Source organism: Alexandromys fortis, unplaced genomic scaffold (assembly GCF_014885135.2).
Source record: "Alexandromys fortis isolate MF-2015 unplaced genomic scaffold, M_Fortis_MF-2015_v1.1 scaffold_17, whole genome shotgun sequence".
NCBI classification, from domain to species: Eukaryota; Metazoa; Chordata; class Mammalia; order Rodentia; family Cricetidae; genus Alexandromys; species Alexandromys fortis.
Genome location: NW_026067896.1, coordinates 9,939,732 through 9,959,339, shown reverse-complemented (window position 1 = coordinate 9,959,339; position 19,608 = coordinate 9,939,732). Strand labels below are relative to the sequence as shown.

The following is a 19,608-nucleotide window of genomic DNA, read 5'->3' as shown; positions in this document are numbered from 1 at the left end:
CAAGATACTCTATTAAATCATGATGGTGACATTCACTTGGTAATTGAAATGAATGTATTGGGACATAAATTTAGGTAACATATCAAATAGTATTTTAGTACCTGAAATAATAAATATAACATAAATTATATAGTGTAGATGTACAGATATTTCAATTAAAATGTTTTTATTATTTTTATTGTTATGTATCCCTGAAACAAAGAATTTCAGAACTAATGTTGATGGCCAAAACAGATAGAAGAACGCAGTGATAATTTCTAAACATGAATAGAAACAAATTATCCCCTAAACCCATATAATCTCATGTCCAACCAACTTGTTATAGAGTAATAGTGTAAGCAAGCAAGGTATTTTTCTTAGCCAGTTCTTTTACTGGCTGTCTGCATTTTCTTTCTTTCTTTCTTTCTTTCTTTCTTTCTTTCTTTCTTTCTTTCTTTTTGTTTGTTTTTTTAATTTATTTATTTATTTAAAGATTTCTGTCTCTTCCCCACCGCCGCCTCCCCTTTCCCTCCCCCTCCCCCAATCAAGTTCCCCTCCCTTGTCAGCCCAAAGAGCAATCAGGGTTCCCTGCCCTGTGGGAAGTCCAAGGACCACCCACCTCCATCCAGGTCTAGTAAGGTGAGCATCCAAACTGCCTAGGCTCCCACAAAGCCAATACGTGCAGTAGGATCAAAAACCCATTGCCATTGTTCTTGGGGTCTCAGTAGTCCTCATTGTCCGCTATGTTCAGCGAGACCGGTTTTATCCCAGGCTTTTTCAGACCCAGGCCAGCTGGCCTTGGTGAGTTGCCGATAGAACATCCCCATTGTCTCAGTGTGTGGGTGCACCCCTCGTGGTCCCGAGTTCCTTGCTCGTGCTCGCTCTCCTTCTGCTCCTGATTTGGACCTTGAGATTTCAGTCCGGTGCTCCAATGTGGGTCTCTGTCTCTGTCTCCTTTCATCGCCTTTTCACCTACAAATAAAGGATCATCACGTTACTGTTTATCCCAAAAGTAATCTTATATTTAAAAATCTTGAAAAAAATCACAAATCTAAACTTTTATATATAAAAACAATTGGCCAGGTCTACTTTCACCCCTCAGGGTGCATACCCATTCATCAAAAGTTTTTTTGAATCAGGAAGAGGGCAGAAATGGGTACACGGAATGAATCATCACCTTTGATCACCAACCCACTATAGCAAGAAAGGCGCATCAGCCAGCAGCAGCGAGACTGCCATGGTTTTGTTCCCTGACTCCAATGAGTCCCTCACTCAAGTACTAAAGGTGTGCCTTCGTAAACTTTACATTGTTCCTCGAGATTTTCTACCTCAGAGCCACCGATAAAAACATCTTAACCTAACCATAAGTTATTATTTAAAGATTTGTTTTAGTTATGATAAGCATCAAAACCCATGAACACATTTCCCAACATTAAGGTTAGAAGAACTTGAGCCAGCTCAGTTTCCGGGACTCAACTGTTTTTATTAATCATTCACCTAAGCCACAGTCTACGTGGCTCCTTAAGGGTCTTAGCTATGGCCAGGCAGTAGTGGTGCACATCTTTAATCCCAGCACTCAGGAGGCAAAGGCCAGGGATCTCTGTGAGTATGAGGCCAGCATGGTCTACAGGAGCTGGTTCCAAGACAGCCTTGACTGTTACACATAGAAACCCTGTCTCAAAAAAAAAAAAAAACAAAAAAAAACAATTTTTTTTAAAAAAAGAGTCCTAGCTACGTAACACTTCCTTAGTCTTACTTTCTATGCTCTGCAGTCCCTGCTTTATAAGATATGAGGCAACACTATATCCTACCTTTACTCATATTAATTTTCCCATTAAAGTAGCCTCTACCATAATCCCTTACTACATTTCTTTAAAACCTTAATTTTCAAAGTTCTACTTAAACAAACACTCTTATGTGAAACAATTGCTTCAGTTAAACAGTACAATTTAAGAGGAAATGATCTTTATAATAGTCCATTGATTAAAGACACCCGGTAGAAAAGGATATTTGCAGGACATAATCACACTGTATAAAGGCAGTGGGGATCTCCCCAACACTCATTGAAACCATGCCAGATAAGAGAAAGGAAAGGCAAGACAACACTTGAAGGCTCAGCAGTAACAAGAGCCTTTTGGGAGTCAAAGCCCTCAGGCCTTGCAATCAGAGATTCACCCAGCAGTGCCTTGAATTCTGGTCAACTGGCCTCCTGAAGTTAATTGCCTCCCGCTGCTCTCCTGACAGGGTCATCAGCATCTGACTGAGTTCTTTCAGGTTGTTTTCCAGGGAATTTAAGAGGCCAGTCCTACATATAACTGGCTTGGTCATCCACTCCTAATTATTTGATGAATCTTATTATTTTTTTTTTCTTTGCAGCCCATTATGAGTTAATGCCTTGTTTCCTAGTTTCACTGCCACAAACAAATCTAACATTCACTCCAATGACATCTAAAATGACAGCGGCAGCTTTGTACCTAGGATTAAGACCTTTTTATTACTCATCCCTTTGTCTTTTTGAGACTCTGGAACTAATTTTCCCATCTGTTCTACTGCTTACTGTTGTATGTGCTTCCCCTGACATTGCTTCTTGCTTTCTGAACCATTTAAAGCAATCAATAAAATGGATTCTCCACCGCTTGAAACAAATGCTATGCTAACTTCTACAAGTTCTTCATCATTTTCGTTTGTTTTTAAGAAATGTTCGGTGTAGTCTAGACTGACCTTTAACTCTTAATGTTGTTCAACTCTCACAGCCTTCATGGTTCTACTGTTATAACCTGTCCGTCCGTCCTTCTGCGGAGCTCGAGATCATGCTGAGGACCACCTGTTTCACATTGCTCAACAAGCACTCGATAGACTGATCCACACCCTCAGCTGTTTCCTTCTTTTCTACATTTATGTTTGTTCTCAATCGTTAGTGCTTATAAAGTCACATGAAGAGTTTGTTACAGAAGTTCCCATGAGATATTCTGATTAGGCAAGACAGAAGTGCATCTCAGAAGCTGATCTATTAAGTGCTTAGCTGTTGCTGATGTTCATGGCCCGTAAAGAGTCTGTTACAAATTTAATTATCCAAATTTCGCCTCCTTAAACATTCTACAAATTCCTGTGCTTCCAATCTATTTTGTTTTTCATAATTACAGACTGCAGCATCTGCATATACTCTGACCTCTCCTTGCATTTCGGCACATATAGGCTGCATTTGATTAGTATTTTGTCTTTACTCATGTGATATTTGTATCATTGCTATTTTTCACATCATCTCATGATGTTATGTTTCTATGATAGCTTTTTGTATCAACTGAAAATATCTCATGAGAAAAATTTACAGTATTTATGCATACTTTGGGTACTCTAGTATTTTGTGGTGCGACAGACAAAACATCTAATTATTTTTAATCTTGGTTTATTGCAATTTTCTTTTCAATCTAATTTCATTGTGTCTTTTAATTTAGTCATACAGATTTTTTCTGGAAGTATTTTTCTCACTCACAGATTTTTCTAGTTAATGCTAGTTTTGAAATCTCATTGTGATTTTTATTTCATTTACTCTAGGTAGGAAGTGTTGTACAGTTCCACTGCAAAAAGGGACACTTGCTTCAAGGATCTACCACACGTACCTGCCTTTCTGACCTCACATGGAGTGGAATTCAACCTGAGTGCATACGTAAGGACTGGGCACTTGCATGACATAGATCATGGGCCAGAGCTCATATATATTTTTTTCTTTCTATAATAAAAACAGATTTGTGTCCATATAAGAAATGTATAAAATTAATTTAGACTAGTTTAAAATATATTGCATTTAAATAATTTCATGATTGTATCAAAACCCTGTGATCATTGTAAGGCAGTGTTTCCATAGAAGCCAGAAAACAGGAGGTACAGTTTTGTTCCTTTGGCAAAACTCATATAGTGGTGTGAGCTCGGCCATCTGGTGTTTTAAATGATGGTTATTTTCTCAGTTCATGGGTCTGCAGTAGAAATGGAGTACTCTGAAATACAAGATGTTAAACACTAGTTAATCATAATGATTTTTAAGCATGGGTGAAGAGGTCTTCTGAGAATATAAGGTTAAAAAACAAAAATAACTATTTAAAAGAAAAAAAAGACAATTCGGACTGTCCTAAACAATGTTAAAATCAGTACATGATCTTTTGGATTTCAGAATTGGAAATAAATACAAGCTAGTCAGATACCTGTCCTTCATTTCCTTCGGTAGCCTCCTTGTCTCCCACCACACTTTAATTCTAAATTTCCTGCAAAGAATAAAATCAACAACAACAAAACACATGAAAATATCAACACTTATCAGATATGTGCTTCAGTTATAAAATTTTCCCAATGCAGATATGTTCTGAAGATTTTCTAATCCCTGTCTGGACCATACAATAAAAAGGGGACTACCCTTGAATGAATTGTTTATGCAGAACACGCATCATGTCTTCATGGATTGGTTTATATCTAATTATGGCAAAAGTTCTTATAAGAGAATTCCTTAAAATATATACTTAAGGACAATTTGGACTATAACTGGGTATTTCATAATAAGCTGAAGTTCTCTGGTGAGCTACATTATTATTAGATCACTCAAGTACAGTTTACTGTCGTTAGTAACTACTTTCGATTGACAAAAGTGTGAGTATGTTATGTGAAGTTTAAGAATGTACAGAGCTTGACATTGTACAGAAGCCTGTAATACCAGCTATTCAGAAGCTTTGACGTGAGGATCACACATCAATGCCCAGCCTCGGTAATTTAGTGAAACCTCGTATCAAAACAACAAATAGAAAAAAAGTGTTGCAACAGGGCGTCTAGCATCCATGAGGCTCTAGGTTCCATATATATCACTGAAAGCAATGTCCACTTATCACCATATGTAGCTTGTAACATAAAATGTTAACTGTTATTCATATCTTTCTGAATATTTATGAGGAAGCAAGTGGAAGGGTGCTTTTTTTTTAAATGAATGGCTTCCCAGAGAACATATTTAGATTGATTTTTCATGAATTATGTTGTATATAAGTTAAGTTGTATATATCTATACATATCTATAGATCTATATTTGTATATGAAATTCTTTGTAACATTTTTGATTGAAAAGGGAATTATCTTTATCAGACACCAAGCAGAATGAATGATTAAGTTAATGTGGAATGAAAATACAAAATACAGAAATAAAAACAAAACTTAGATGAATGAAATATCGTATGTATCAAAATATGGCCAGATAATTTCATGTTATAAAAATATTGAAATATATTTGAACATAGTATAGCATTAGTATATGAACTGTATAATGAATTTATGGTTGACTCACACTGCGCCACAGTGTCTGCGCTCTGTGTGCTGGCACCCAGTTACCAAGCTTCGGGCAAGGGGGCTGGAGGTTAAAATACACAGACACACACAGACAGAGAGACAGCCACATGGGTCATCCTTGAACTCCCCAAGAATGCCCCATTTATTGTGTTCAGGGACAGATTATATAGAGATAGCCACACCCCAGCCAAACCCACCAGAAACCACTCTCCTGCCATCAGGAACTCCTGAAGGTCTCATGCTCAGAGCAGCTGTAGGCACTCAGATCAGGGGATTACAAGAAATTCAGGATCTGGGGTCTCACTGCTCCCAACATATGGTTACATTTATATTCAAGCAATGAATTTTTATTTAAAATAAATATAGTAAACTCATAAATGAATATTTCAAGAAATTTTCCATAAAATATAAGATTGTGAATTTTTTTTTAATTTTTACTTCAAGGTCTTATACATTTTTTAGGAATATTACTGTTCACTGAGACTCTCCCGTATTGTGCCTCAATATTCATTTGTAAACATAAGTAGCCCAGAGTCAGTTTGCACTATTTTGACCTTTGCCTCAAAATTTTAGTAATGAATCTCAAAAAATTCACATTATTCTCTGCTCCACTCTTGCTATAGCTCACAACTGTAAGCAGCCGGAAAGTCCTGCTCACGCAAATGTAGTAGGGATGGACCTTCCCTCCCACGGCTACACGCTCATCTACACCTGCCAACCTGGCTTCTTCTTAGCAGGGGGAACAGAACATAGAGTGTGCAGGTCAGATAACACCTGGACTGGAAAAGTTCCTGTCTGTGAAGGTAACTTTCATTTACAGATGCTTTAGCATATTAGGATGTGCTACTTAGGTCTTTTTAGAATTATTTGCTAGACCAAGTCCGACACTGGAAGATGTGTGAGCTTTTTTTTTTTAATTCCAGAAAAATGGACACACATAAATCTTTCTATGATGATATTTCAATGATAACTTGATTTGTTTTGTCTTCATTCCATCTTCACATTCTCTCTTTAAAATGTTTTTATTGGTGTATTTATTTTCTAGGTTTGTTATAAAACGTCACCTAAATATGGGTGACTTCACGTGATAGAAATTTATCCTTTTATAGGTATTAAGTACAAAAGTCAAAAGTCAAAGAGTCAACAGGGCTTTGTGTATTTGATCATCTCCAATGACATAGCCACTCCCTACCCTTTGTCCTCTCCTAGCTCCTAATCTCCCAGTGATACCTGCCTTCATCTTTACATATGGTAAATGATATTTCTAGCATATGTACCAAAATATAACCAGAGAATTCCACATTCTAAAAATATTGAAACATATTTGAATATGTCTTTGCATGTTCATCCAATTTTCTTATGAAGAAACTTATTATGTATAAGACTTATTCTAAATTCAGTATTATTTTATATTGAGAGCAGCAGTTAATTATAGCTACAATCAATCCCTTTCAAATAAAGTCTCATTCTAATGTAGCACAGGCTTCCTAAAGTATATTATTTGATCCCGTATGATAGGGAACATAGCCTCAATGTTTCTTATTTTGTAGCATTCTCTCAGAATCCATATAGTCTTTCTCATAGTCTGACTTACAAGTGACAACTCAGTATTGAAATTTTTACAATTTTCTTCTGAGTTATTGTAGCACAATAATTTAAGTAGATCTATATGAAGAGTCTACACCTGTTGCTGCTTCTCCAAGGAAAATCCTACTTGGTTCTGATGTACTGAATTTACCAGAGGAAAACACTCACTCATACTATAAGGCACATTGAAGGAAATTCCCTATAGTTCTTGATTAGGCCATTAAAAGCTTTCTTTCTTTCTTTTTTGTTTCTTTATTTCTTTCTTTACATCTGTTAAACTTTCTTCTCATATCTTCTTGTATTTGACGTCTTGAAGCAGGAACCAATTTTAACCACTGTTTTGAACTGTTTTCATTCATTTCTTAGACAGAATGTAACATGAGTTTCCTCTTCTTAAAATACCACTGCTTGAGAAATTCACCATTATACATATAAAAGCAAATACTAGCTATATATATGTCCACCTATGTGACCTTCCCCAAAATTGATGAAAGTACTGACATATATATTATTAAACTCTATATCAGTACTTACTAACATTATGGCTATACAGTTTTAATTTCCTTTACAGAGTCTTTTCTACTTTAGGTTTTTAACAGCCTAGAATTCAGGTATCCTCTCCATTCATTTTCTCTACTCTATCCTTCATAATTGTATTCATGCCATTGATTTCTTCTGTGGAAATCATGCCTAAATTAGCTTGCTTATCACATTCTGCTTCTTTTAGCCTCCAGTTTACACATGCAACTCTATCCATGGTATGTCTGTTTAAATCCCTCAAAGGCATTTCCATTGAATTTTCTCTACAGACTTACAACTGAAAGTGTTAATTTAATTGTCTAAATTAGTAGGAATATTTTTGCTCCCTGCCTTTATGACACTTCCATCATAGTTTCATATATTACAAACTTCTTCAATATGCTAGATGTTATCTTATTGAAATCCACCACAGTTTCAAAGCTTTCTCAACAATCATTTTTTAGTTTTTGTTTTAAAGTCACTAATGTGGTAGTAGAGTTCAGTTTTCCCTAGTGGAACTGATGCTTGAACGTGTTAAATTCAGTATTTGGTTCTTTTAAATATTTCCCCTCATTAAATGTTCTTAAGAACACGACAGTGTTCCTTGGGCACAGGGTGTGCCAAACAGTGTGTTTCACAGCTCTTACACTGTTCATTCCTCTCTAACCCCATATGTGATTTTATTGACATGAACCGTTCTCTGCCAAGACTCAAAGTTTCAACTTTTGAACCTTCCGATTTCTGAATGATTTCAGCAAATTCTGATTTTTAGATGTGAACCTTGCACAACTAGGTCTTGTCCCTTTTGTCAACAATAGAAAACACTTAGTCCTCAGTATCCCTGCTGGAATCAACTGTTTTCTTTCAGCTTCTCCCTCTAATCAAAGATCCAGTTTCCTGTGAGGATTGAATAACAGCCTTTTTCCCAAGGGACTATGTTGGAAGTGATTGCTAAAGCTGTTAATCAGAAAGTGTTTTCACTGAGGTGGAATGAGCAAGGGATTTCGAAGGAAATTATGTAATATCTCGGAGTAAAATTGACGGTGTCACACTGTGTTTAATACACTAACTTTTGTAAATGCTGTTCTGTTGCCTCAGCTGGCTCCAAAATATTGGTGAAAGATCCTCGACCTGCATTAGGCACGCCGAGTCCAAAGCTAAGTGGTAAGTAATTTGTTGTTCTAAAAGTCATGATGTCTAAAATTGATCTACAATTTTCTCCTTAAATATGTATTTATAAAAATGGTATATTTTGCATGACAAACTTAAGCCTGAACATATTAGATATGATCATGTGTGTTATAGGATATGAGCTTATTTTTTGAAATATTTTCTATTTATTATTCTAAATTATTGGGATGAAGGTATGGCTCAACAGTTAAGAGCACTACCTGCTCTTCAAAAGGTCCTGAGTTTAATTCCCAGAAACCATCTGTAATGCAATTTGGTGTCTTCTTGTGGAAGAGATCTGGTCATTCATCCTCATCAACTTAGATTATAAAGCCCAATATGGAAAAGTTCAACAGAACCATATGGGCTGCCCATGCATGCTTCGGCATTGACAGGCCATAAATTTCATTTTGTTCCATTCATTATAAAAATATTGGGCAGTTATTTATGTCAAAAATATGCTTTCTACATCTATCTATATACTTGTAGATTTATTTTTAAAGATTCTTTTAACAATAACATGACAATGTTTTTATTTATATAATTAAAATAGAAAACAAGACAACTTAAAACATATACCTTTATAGATGTATGAATTTCAAGACATTTGTTAAAAGATATGATATTGTACAACTTATTTGTAACTATTTGATTTTAAAATGCAATCTTAATTATATGACCTAATCATCAGTAACATGAGATTTAAATTCTTATAACACTAATGTCATTGTCATTCTAAAATCATTTTATGCATCTGATACTCATCAGAATGAAATATAAAGTATACAGTATATAGTTAGAGACTTCATTCATTACAACTATTTTTTCATATTACTGAGGAATACATTTTGTTATATAAATTTTTACCTTTGATCCAACTTTAAAACTATCACAAAAGTAGCATTATAAATTATATTTGTAGCCTTAAATCTTTGCATTAGATAAGAAGAAAGTCCCTGAATTGATGCTATATCTCTGTTAACCAATAACTACTATACTACAGCAACCAAAAATCAATACAAGGATAAAATAAGTAAAGCTGCCGATGACACAATAGAAACATTTTTAATGTGTAAAGAAAAATTTTATAAAAGTAACTGTGAAATAAAGGATATACAAATATGATACAAAACAGGTTAAATAAATTTAAAATATTGGGGTAATGTCAGTAACTATCAAAATTTATTTTACTAAATTTACAAATTGTTATAAAATTGAACCTCAATTTTAATAAATGTTATAAAAGCTAGCTTAATAATCATATACCAAGGTAAAGCTTAAAATTATTTTCAGAGATATACCAGGCCCATATTGCTCCACTGACGATGTCTGACAAATTTTAAAGAAATATGGCAAGGAATATAAGTCTTAACTAAAATAATCTAACATACTCATGTGACAGTCAACATATAATTAGAAATACAGATAAAGATATTACATGAGGAGGAAAATTTGGTACTATCTGACTTGTGATTATTGATGAAAAATTAAATTTGAAATTTTACTGAATTAAACTTAACATTGTGGTAAAGACAACACAATAGTTTCAAGTCATATTTATCATTGACTAAATGGTTATGCATTCCATTCTGTGCTGTTTCTGGTCATTGGAAGCTTGGCATCTGCAATGAAGAAAATATTTCTCCCAAATGAAGTAGCTCTGACTACAAAGTATTCGTCTCAAGGACCAGTTCTTTAATCATCTCTACCAAAGCAATTATTTATCTTAATACAACTGATATTGCTGGGTATGCCTACATACCTTTTCCTATAACTATTACCTCTCAAAATGAGGGCTTTGCTTCTCTGTATTTTAACTAGCAGTCTTAATTTAACTAAATTTCACGAAATAAGATCATTAGTAACAGCAGACTTTTATTACAGGGAAGGAGAATCATCACTATTGAGAGGAGGAGAAGTAAACAATGTGAAAAGTGCCAATTACTAACTATCAACCATTTATTAGACATACCAGTAGGACACATTTCTCTTTTTCTCCTTGAATCTTCTCAAATAAAACTTTTGCCTATCACTTCTTTATACAGTTTGTAGGTACACTTTTCTTAGCCCAAACCAATCAAACGAAGATTTTTTTTCTGACAATGTGTCAAATAAGATGATTACATAGATGTAAGCATAACACGGTAACTTGCTGTTTATGGATAAAGGGTCAGTTGAAAGATGATTTGACAAAGGTTGAAAAGCCAGGGCTATAAATTGTTCATGATGCCCAATACATGGTATCTGTACACATAGACACACATATAGATACACACACTCTCACACAGTAGCTATTTAGTGACCTAAAAAGCCCAATATCCCTATTTTTATCAGAATCATAATTAAATATCATGAAAATATTAGATAATGATGTTAGGTAATGATTAGATAAATATTTTGCATTTCTTATTTTATTTAACATTCTACATAGTATATATTAATCTATATTATTCATAAGGAAAACCAGGTTTCGAATTAAGAAGTTTATGCAAAATAACCTAGTTTTTCAATATAGAAAATGCCATCAAATACAAGTAGCATAACCCAGGATCTGCTCGCCTAGACCCTGTGCTATATTCTACTACTGTCTGTTCTACCCCATAAGACCTGGGCAATTCTAGTCACAATCCTTTTATTTCTAAAAATACATGTAAACTTCAAAGCTGTCAATATAGTACAGGCCTGCTCCTCTTCTATTACTGGAATAAGTGAACTCAGTGTTTTGTAAAAGGGACAAAGAGTCATTACCTCCAGGCTGCCTCCAGGGCCACTGGAAAGAGAAGGACATGGTTTACATTCTTCCTCTAACGAATTTGTCTATGACACTAGTAGAATAGCGGGTCTCTGGAGGCATGCTCACAGGCTGGCAGCCTCAGTAAAATCATCTCATCTTCTTTCTGAAAGGAGAGAAAAGCGTTAGAGGTGACCAAATATAAGTGAAACTTGTGTCTCCTGGATTCTAACTATAAACCTCGTGTCTTTCGTTGGCATGGAGTCTGGCTTTCCTGTCGTTGACTACTGAACAAACTCAGGCTTTAATAACTGATTTATTCTTTGAAATTTGTAATTCAAGGAAGAATATATTAGTTTATACTTATTGAAGATGGTTTATATTTAGGGATAGATTATTTGTTCAACAGACGACAGGATTTAACCTAATATCAGATGATCATATTAGAGGGCACTGTGAAATTAAAATGTGGCATTTATTTTATCTCTGCTCAGTTCCTGACGATGTGTTTGCCCAGAATTACATATGGAAAGGCTCTTATAATTTCAAAGGAAGGAAGCAGCCCATGACCCTGACAGTCACTAGCTTCAATGCCTCTACTGGTAGAGTCAACGCCACGCTGAGCAACAGGGACATGGAACTGCTGCTTTCAGGTATCCGACTCAAATTTAGCAAAAGAAGCTATATATCCCGGCATTTGCTTAGTCACACTCTACTACTGTGAGTTAATTCTTATGTTTGATCTTGATGGATGTCAGAATTTACTTAAAAGCAAGAATTTTGAAGGTTTGTAAAGGTGAGTAACTATTATTAAATAAATGCAGAGCTAAAATTGTGTAGTTAAGTGTCTTTAAGACTGTTTCATGCAGAAAGAATTAGAGCTCTTGTACTGGACTAGAACTCTCATTTGTCAAGATGGAATTATGATATTATAGTATGAGATATATATTGCAAGTTTCTTTTATTATATAGTTATCCTGAAAATAATTACTAGCAAATTAGTTTGTAGTGTAAATAAAATTGAAACAATTAATTTTGAAAATTACATAAACATCTTATGCATTGTTGTACTATCCAATAAGTTCACTTATCAGAATTTAGTATACATTATATTTTTAAGTATGAATAATTACATGGAATAAATTAGAAAAGCTTAATTTGTACTTAAATTTTGTTTATGATTAATTTAACTTTTAGTTGTAAATAACATTCCCATTTTCTCTAAGTTAGCAAAAAATAATCTGTTTGTTATAAAGTAACAATTCAAATAGATCCTTATAAATATGCATAAACATGATAGTTTAAATTTCATTACTTTTCACTCACAGTGACTGTATAATACAATTATAACCATTCCCCACAAGTATTTTTGTCAGTACATTTAGGTTTTGTTTATTAATTGTAGTTTACTTTAGGTCAAGGTTTGCATCTCTTTGCCTTATTCCTGGAATATTCTTCTGGTGCCTCATTAATAGGTAAAGCTGTATTTGAGTCACCAGGAGTCAAATTTTAATCAATAGTCAATCAGAAGTTTTTTGCTCACAGCCTGACTGATCATGAAGTGTATTTACACTCTACCTTATTCCAGCTCTCAGAATAGCCAGGTATAAGAAGCAGTGTATATATTTTTGCTTCTCATGTTTCTATCATTGTGTGTGTTTATCATCTTAAGTTAAAACCTAAGTTTAAAGGCCTAGCTAAAACATTCTTTTACATAGTAGTTATTCTCTGATAGAGCAGCATAAAAAGACTCCACTATGGCAGCCTGGGATTTACCCCATTTTGTCATGTATTTTACTTACAAAGGTGTCATATTTAGGAAGTGGTCTCCTGTGCCAATGCGTTCAAGTGTACTTCCCACTTTCTCTTTTATAAGGTTCAGTTTGGCTGGCTTTATGTTGAGGTCTTTTGTCCATTTGCACTTGAGTTTTGTTCATGGGGATAGATATGGCTCTATTTTCATTCTTATACAAGTTGATATCCAGTTATGCCAGCACCATTTGTTATATATGCTTTGTTTTTTTCCATTTGATATGTTTTTGCTTCCTTTTAAAAAAAATCAGGTGTTCCAAGGTGTGTGTATTAATATCCGGGTCTTCGATTCAGTTCCATGGTCCTCCTGTCTGTTTTTATGCCAGCCAATACCAGGCTGTCTTAAGTACTGTAGCTTTGTAGTAGAGTTTAAAGTCAGGGATTGTGATGCCTCCAGAAGTTCTTTTATTTTACAGGATTGTTTTGGCTGTCCTGGGATTTTTGCTTTTCTATATTATGTGCATTTTCTACTCTAGCATTTAAGGTTGTTAGAGATTCAGGTAAGATTTAATTTGTAGTTTCAGATAAGAAACAGGTGTATATTGCATAGTATCAGGTATCATGGACAAAGTCATTCTTGATTTGGGACTTGCATTCTTCCTTTGCATACTATTTGTTTTCCACAATATATTTACAAAGCCACTGATAATAAAGTGAACCACAGCTATCTACAAAATTAGGTAACTGTGTGTACGTTTTTCAGGGATCTACAAAAGCCAGGAAGCTCGCCTAATGTTACATATATATCTTATTAAAGTACCAGCCCACACTTCTGTGAAGAAAATGAAGGAGGAAAATTGGGCCATGGACGGCTTCGTAAGTATAGTTCCTTAAAAGCACGTGGTTGATTTTAACAGCAAACTAATAGATTGTTGTGGGCTTAGAAAGGCTTATGAAGTGGTCTGAAGAGGGTTGATATGAAAAACTCCCATTGAAAAAAGACGCTACTACGTGGAATCTCTGTAGTGGAAGAACGGCCAATATAATTTATTATTTATTTTCTTGTATCTGTGTCTGCCTGAAGGTATGCTTGTATACCACATGCGTGCAGCTGCCCAGAGAGATGCAGCAGGGATGGAGTTACAGGTGGCGGTGAATGTCCCAGTGTGGGTGCTGGGAACCTACAGCAGCCATCTCTCCACACTGTGATTCAATTTCTACACCATTGTTTTACATTTTGAATAATATACTTACTAGTCTATATTTATAAAATGGTGGTACAGCAACACACAATCTCCTGTTTACCAATATCATAATTATTTAAAATTAGAAATTTTTTTCTTTTGTCTTTATAATAGAAGATTTGTACCGTGTTCATTGCATAGAAGGGGCAGGAAAAACAAACAAAGGTGGATGTTCATTTTAGAATATATTGAGTACTTATTCAGATAAAAAATAAAGCTGTGGTCAGTTTTTATATTTAATTAGAACTCCAAATATTTTCAGGTTTCTGCTGAGCCTGATGGAGCCACTTATGTATTTCAAGGATTTATTAAAGGCAAAGATTATGGTCAATTTGGACTACAAAGACTGGGTAATATTTTTGTTTTTTTTTTAATTTTCATTTTCAAGTAATTTCTTTGGTACTATAGACACCATAAAACAAATGATTCTGTACATTTTCACACTTACAATATCTTGAATTATGCATTATCAGGACTATGCAATTAGCCATTTGACAGCATTTAAAGAATAATCACATTGTTGAAATTATCCCTTCTTCAGGTAATAACTCTACAAAGCTCAGTGTTTCATCAAATCTGCCATCAGTATGATAAGCTGTCTTGCCCCTAAGCAAACACAAAGAAGAAAAAGTGACATAGATAACATGGTAATATTAAACTAAATTATTTTTACCTCTTCTCCTGAGAACTATACCACTTCTCTTCAGTTTGAGTATTAAAGCAAATTTCTTACTTCTGAGAAGATGTAGTGGCACTCGGAGAAACTTTTACAGCCTGGAAGGAAAAAATAACGTTGAGAAATGGGTTCTTTTGAGAACCTGGTCATCTCAAATACTGCCATTTTCTCTGCTATGATGGACGAAGCTTTCTCGTTTTCATTTATAATCCTTCTGACATGGGCACACATATTTGTTGATCTTATATTTATAAACACTTGTCTTTTGCTGTATATATACACTGTATTCCATCCTTAAATTATTGTATGCAGATATAAACAATGATTATGACTCTAATTTAGTATTTATCTTAACAAATCATGGCTTTAAGCTTTTGTATAATTGAACCTGGTCACTGGAGAAATAAATAGAGAAATATATATGATTTAAAAATAAGTGTGACAAGATTTATAAATTATTTGAATAAAAATGTTCACCAAAAATGCATAAAGTTGGGAAATAGGCTGGAGAAAACTAGAGCGAGCTGGAGGGAAGTACTGGCATAGATGTGATCAAAACTTCTTGTATAAATATCTGAAATATTTAAATAAGAGATAAAATATTACTTAAAACTTACCATCTATGCCATTAAACACATATTAATAAAAATAAATAGTATATTAACTCTTTGTAAATAAAAATAATAAATTATTATTTTGTGTACTATACCACCTAAATTGGTGCTGTTTTGAAAATAGTGTACAGCATTCACAGGTGTTGGTTGTTCATACAGTAAAGTAACTGGATGCACAGATTTCAGATCACATGCCCTAGTACTTAAAACACTGTATTTCAAATACAAGTGTATAAAAAGAATCAATTTCCTTAAGTAAAGCGCTATTATATGCTTCTTCATCTCTGTTCCTACCCTAAATCTTGTAAAACCTTCTCTTTTTTCTCACTTGAAAAATAGAATAAACTATCTGGTAATTAAATGTAGAAATAAATTATAGGCCTGAGTTGATCTTTTGGTCAATGACTTACTTGTGCTATTTCCATTAGGACTGAATACTTCAGAAGGGTCAAATTCTTCGAATCAACCTCATGGTACAAACAGTAGTTCTGTGGCCATTGCGATTCTTGTGCCTTTTTTCGCACTTATATTTGCAGGATTTGGGTTTTATCTTTATAAACAAAGGTAAGATGTGTGACTTCAGTGACAATATTTACCAAAACTTTCCTTTCATGTCATTTCCATCATATTGCCTATACTCCACCTTTCTTTTATATGTGTTGTTATAATCGGTGTGCATAGCTGTTATAATCCTTCTGGATCTTACCACTCACCCCAAGAGCCACATGTCCATAGCAGAAATCACTCTGTTAGATTGCACGTGATTCAACCTTACCATTCTTCATTTTGTCTTTAATTTTCTTGCACATATTATTCATGAATTATTAATATTGGTACTTTAGAGATACTGAATGTTAAAGTTTAAATTGAAAAGACACTAAATGCTGATAGATTTATGGTAAAAATCTAGAAAGTTCAGGTTCACATGGCAGTCTTGAATAATTTTACCTTGGTTGACAGGAATAATTTTACCTTGGTCGACAGATGGTCATCTTCTAATTAGTCATTCAGCTTCTATTGTTTGAAGATTATTTAATGGATATGTTATGCTTGTGATTGATCAAATAAATAGTATTATATATGATTACTCAGTCACATATATCCTATGTGTTACAGCCTTTTGGAGGAGCTTCATTAATCTATCTCTGTTATTTGGAAAAATACAAACAATCAAATTCAATTAAATATATTTAAGTATATATACACATTTATACACTTATCTACTTAAGTACATTCTCTCCAAAACTGACATTTTTATTTATATCTGTCTGTTTTGATACCTAAAAATTAGTCATTTAATATTATATAGTTATATAAAATATATGTATACACTATAAATATATTAATAATTTATATTATGCATATATTTTGATATAATATATAAATAATTTTAACAACATTTCAACTGTATAACAGAATACCATTGGGGACACTCACTGCATCATCTGAAAGTTCTTGCCAATTTAGTTACTGGATGCAATTATCAACCCAAAGAGAATGTGAATTCATTAGCAGGTTCCTCTCTAATCTCCCCCACCACCTTCAAACTTCATCCAAGTACAAAGAACTACAACAGTCACTTTTCTTCTTGTGGATCTTTCATATTTGGTCTTTTTTCCTAAGCACAGTAATTCTTTTAATATTTTACTCATGGTATCATTCATCACTGTTCAATTCTTGTTAAACAATGTTACATTGTGTGGGGTATTATTTTGTTTGAATAAGTTCATTCATAAATTGTTGAAGTTTAGTCTGCTATTTCTCAAAACACCCTAACATGCAACTATCAATGTTGTTTTTATAAACAGGACTGCACCCAAAACACAGTACACAGGATGTTCTGTTCATGAAAATAACAACGGCCAAGCAGCCTTTGAGAACCCCATGTATGACACCAATGCCAAGTCTGTGGAGGGGAAGGCAGTGCGATTTGACCCCAACTTGAACACAGTTTGCACAATGGTATAACACGGCAACACGTTGCCTTCTTCAGAATCCTGGAAATCGACACACTGAACAGTGCACTTTTAGTTCACTGCTAAACAAAGCACACTTTTCAGGACTTGCTGGGTCACCTTTTCCTGAGGAATGACAGAGAAGAGTGTTTTTTTTTTTTTTCATAAACTGGATCAAAATTCTTCTTCATGTGTACCATGGAGAGTTTTACAGAGATCTGGCTGCACTCTGGGAGTGCTTGCTCACAGTTTATTTGCTTTTTTTAAAAAGGAGATTATTCTAAAACATAAACTTATTTGCATATATTGGAGGAGCATCCACTATCAGTATTTCTGTGCTTTATAAACTATATTAGAGGGACTGGGTTAAAAATGATATAGGGTAGAAATAAGAGCTATACTTACCAGAGTCAATAGGTCACTGATTTCTCTTTGCTGCCATAAGCTACATCCCACCTACATGTCTGTAGTTTGTACCACATGTCTGCAATTCATTCTTCTCTATCCCAGGCATTATTTTTCTCATTTCCTTAGATATTTAGGAATGACACACTTCTTTAAATAATTATGAACTAATTGATGACACAGAAGAAATAAGGTTGTTTGCCCACTCCAATCTGGCATTCTGTATTTATTTTTTAAAAAGCAGCTAGTACTAATTTAGAATCATTTTCAAGTTCCTGCAAATAGCAAGGTCATTATGTGACCTTTCTTATTTCTCTATTTTCAAAGAAAGAGTTTTATCTATTAAATATAGGATACTCTTTACATGTTTGCCTCAATATACTTTGTCATCTCAACAGTATTTAGGCTCGAAAAAAATTATCTGTAAGGATGCCTATTTTGACATTAACTAAGACACCAACTTGGTATCATTATTTTTTTTATCAAGCACTTTAATGGTTTTGATAGAGTAAGTCAATTACATCTGCATTTAATTTATGATGTCTGCATAGCCTTCTAGCTGAACTTTTGATTTTTCCACTTTTGGTACTTTATAGTTTCTTTGAACAAAGTACAGCATATTCTGATCTACCCCTTAACTTAATGACTAAAAGAACCAAAACAAAAATGTTCTTTCAGATCAACAGTATAAATTTGCTTCCCAAATATATGTATTCATCAAATTTTCACAGGTTTTGAACGTTCTGTCTATACCCTATTTTTAAGAAGTAGGTATCAGGTACAGCCAGTGTTTCTCATTGTCTGATTAAAACAAGTTTATGTGTTAATTGTTAGCTCATTTAAAGCTACATCATGCAGTAGTGTTGGTATTTTTGTTTCATAGGGCATTGTCTTCGTCTTTATTTTTATCGTGTTTCATTTCACTGAATAAAACACATATCCATTGTGGACTCTTTGTTGCTTTCCATTTCAAATAGGGATTGTTCTGTGAAGGGTCTTGCTTTTTGTATCATGAGACAAGAGTGCCTACAAGAAACCATTGCACCTGGGAGCACCGCTTGGAGCTATCTCTACATTTAGTGAATTTCTTGTAAAACACTTTGAGATACATTGTTTTGGAAATTCATACAATTTTCTCAACACTGTATTCTACTGACAGGATGCGGTTTTCAATTTTATGCCATCTGTTATTTATTCTTGTTTATTCAAAAATGACTGCAATAACAATGATTCACTCACTAATGTTAAGGTTAATACGTTTAAGATCTTGTTTAAACAACGTTTCTTCTGCAACTGGCTACTCCTCTTATATTAATGCATACACTTTTGTAAAGAAGTATATTTTTATGATAAAAAAATTTGTAAAAGTATGATGTAAATTTTCAGTGCAATGTAAACAAATAAAAAAGGATACTTGCTTTTGTAAAATGTGTATTCTTTTGGAGCTCACATAATGCTCTTCCAGTTAGTAAAAGCCAGGCACAGCCCAGTTTTTCCTTGGTGCTTTTAAAAATGTTCCCCAATTGCATGCCATATTTATGTTACACCAGGTAATAAACTATAGTTTCTCCCTCTATTTTCTACTTATAAATGTGACAATCTTTTGTAGGAAAATAGAATCCCAGTAAGTATAATTAGTTCTGCTACCAATCAA

At 34.0% G+C, this 19,608-nt stretch overlaps 1 protein-coding gene across 3 annotated transcripts in view; it reads left to right on the top strand.

The window, feature by feature from the left end:
- The window catches only part of Csmd3 (CUB and Sushi multiple domains 3), a 930,239-nt gene extending 910,977 nt beyond the window's left edge, over positions 1 to 19,262 (top strand). For all 3 annotated transcript variants that reach the window (XM_050162609.1, XM_050162600.1, XM_050162593.1), the window contains 8 exons: positions 3,535 to 3,646; positions 5,925 to 6,104; positions 8,506 to 8,571; positions 11,803 to 11,961; positions 13,824 to 13,936; positions 14,567 to 14,654; positions 16,023 to 16,158; positions 17,403 to 19,262. In XM_050162609.1, the coding sequence (XP_050018566.1) occupies positions 3,535 to 3,646; positions 5,925 to 6,104; positions 8,506 to 8,571; positions 11,803 to 11,961; positions 13,824 to 13,936; positions 14,567 to 14,654; positions 16,023 to 16,158; positions 17,403 to 17,562 (1,014 nt within the window). In that variant the 3' untranslated portion in view covers positions 17,563 to 19,262. The remainder of the gene's footprint in view (positions 1 to 3,534; positions 3,647 to 5,924; positions 6,105 to 8,505; positions 8,572 to 11,802; positions 11,962 to 13,823; positions 13,937 to 14,566; positions 14,655 to 16,022; positions 16,159 to 17,402) is intronic.
- Positions 19,263 to 19,608: the final 346 nt, after the last annotated feature.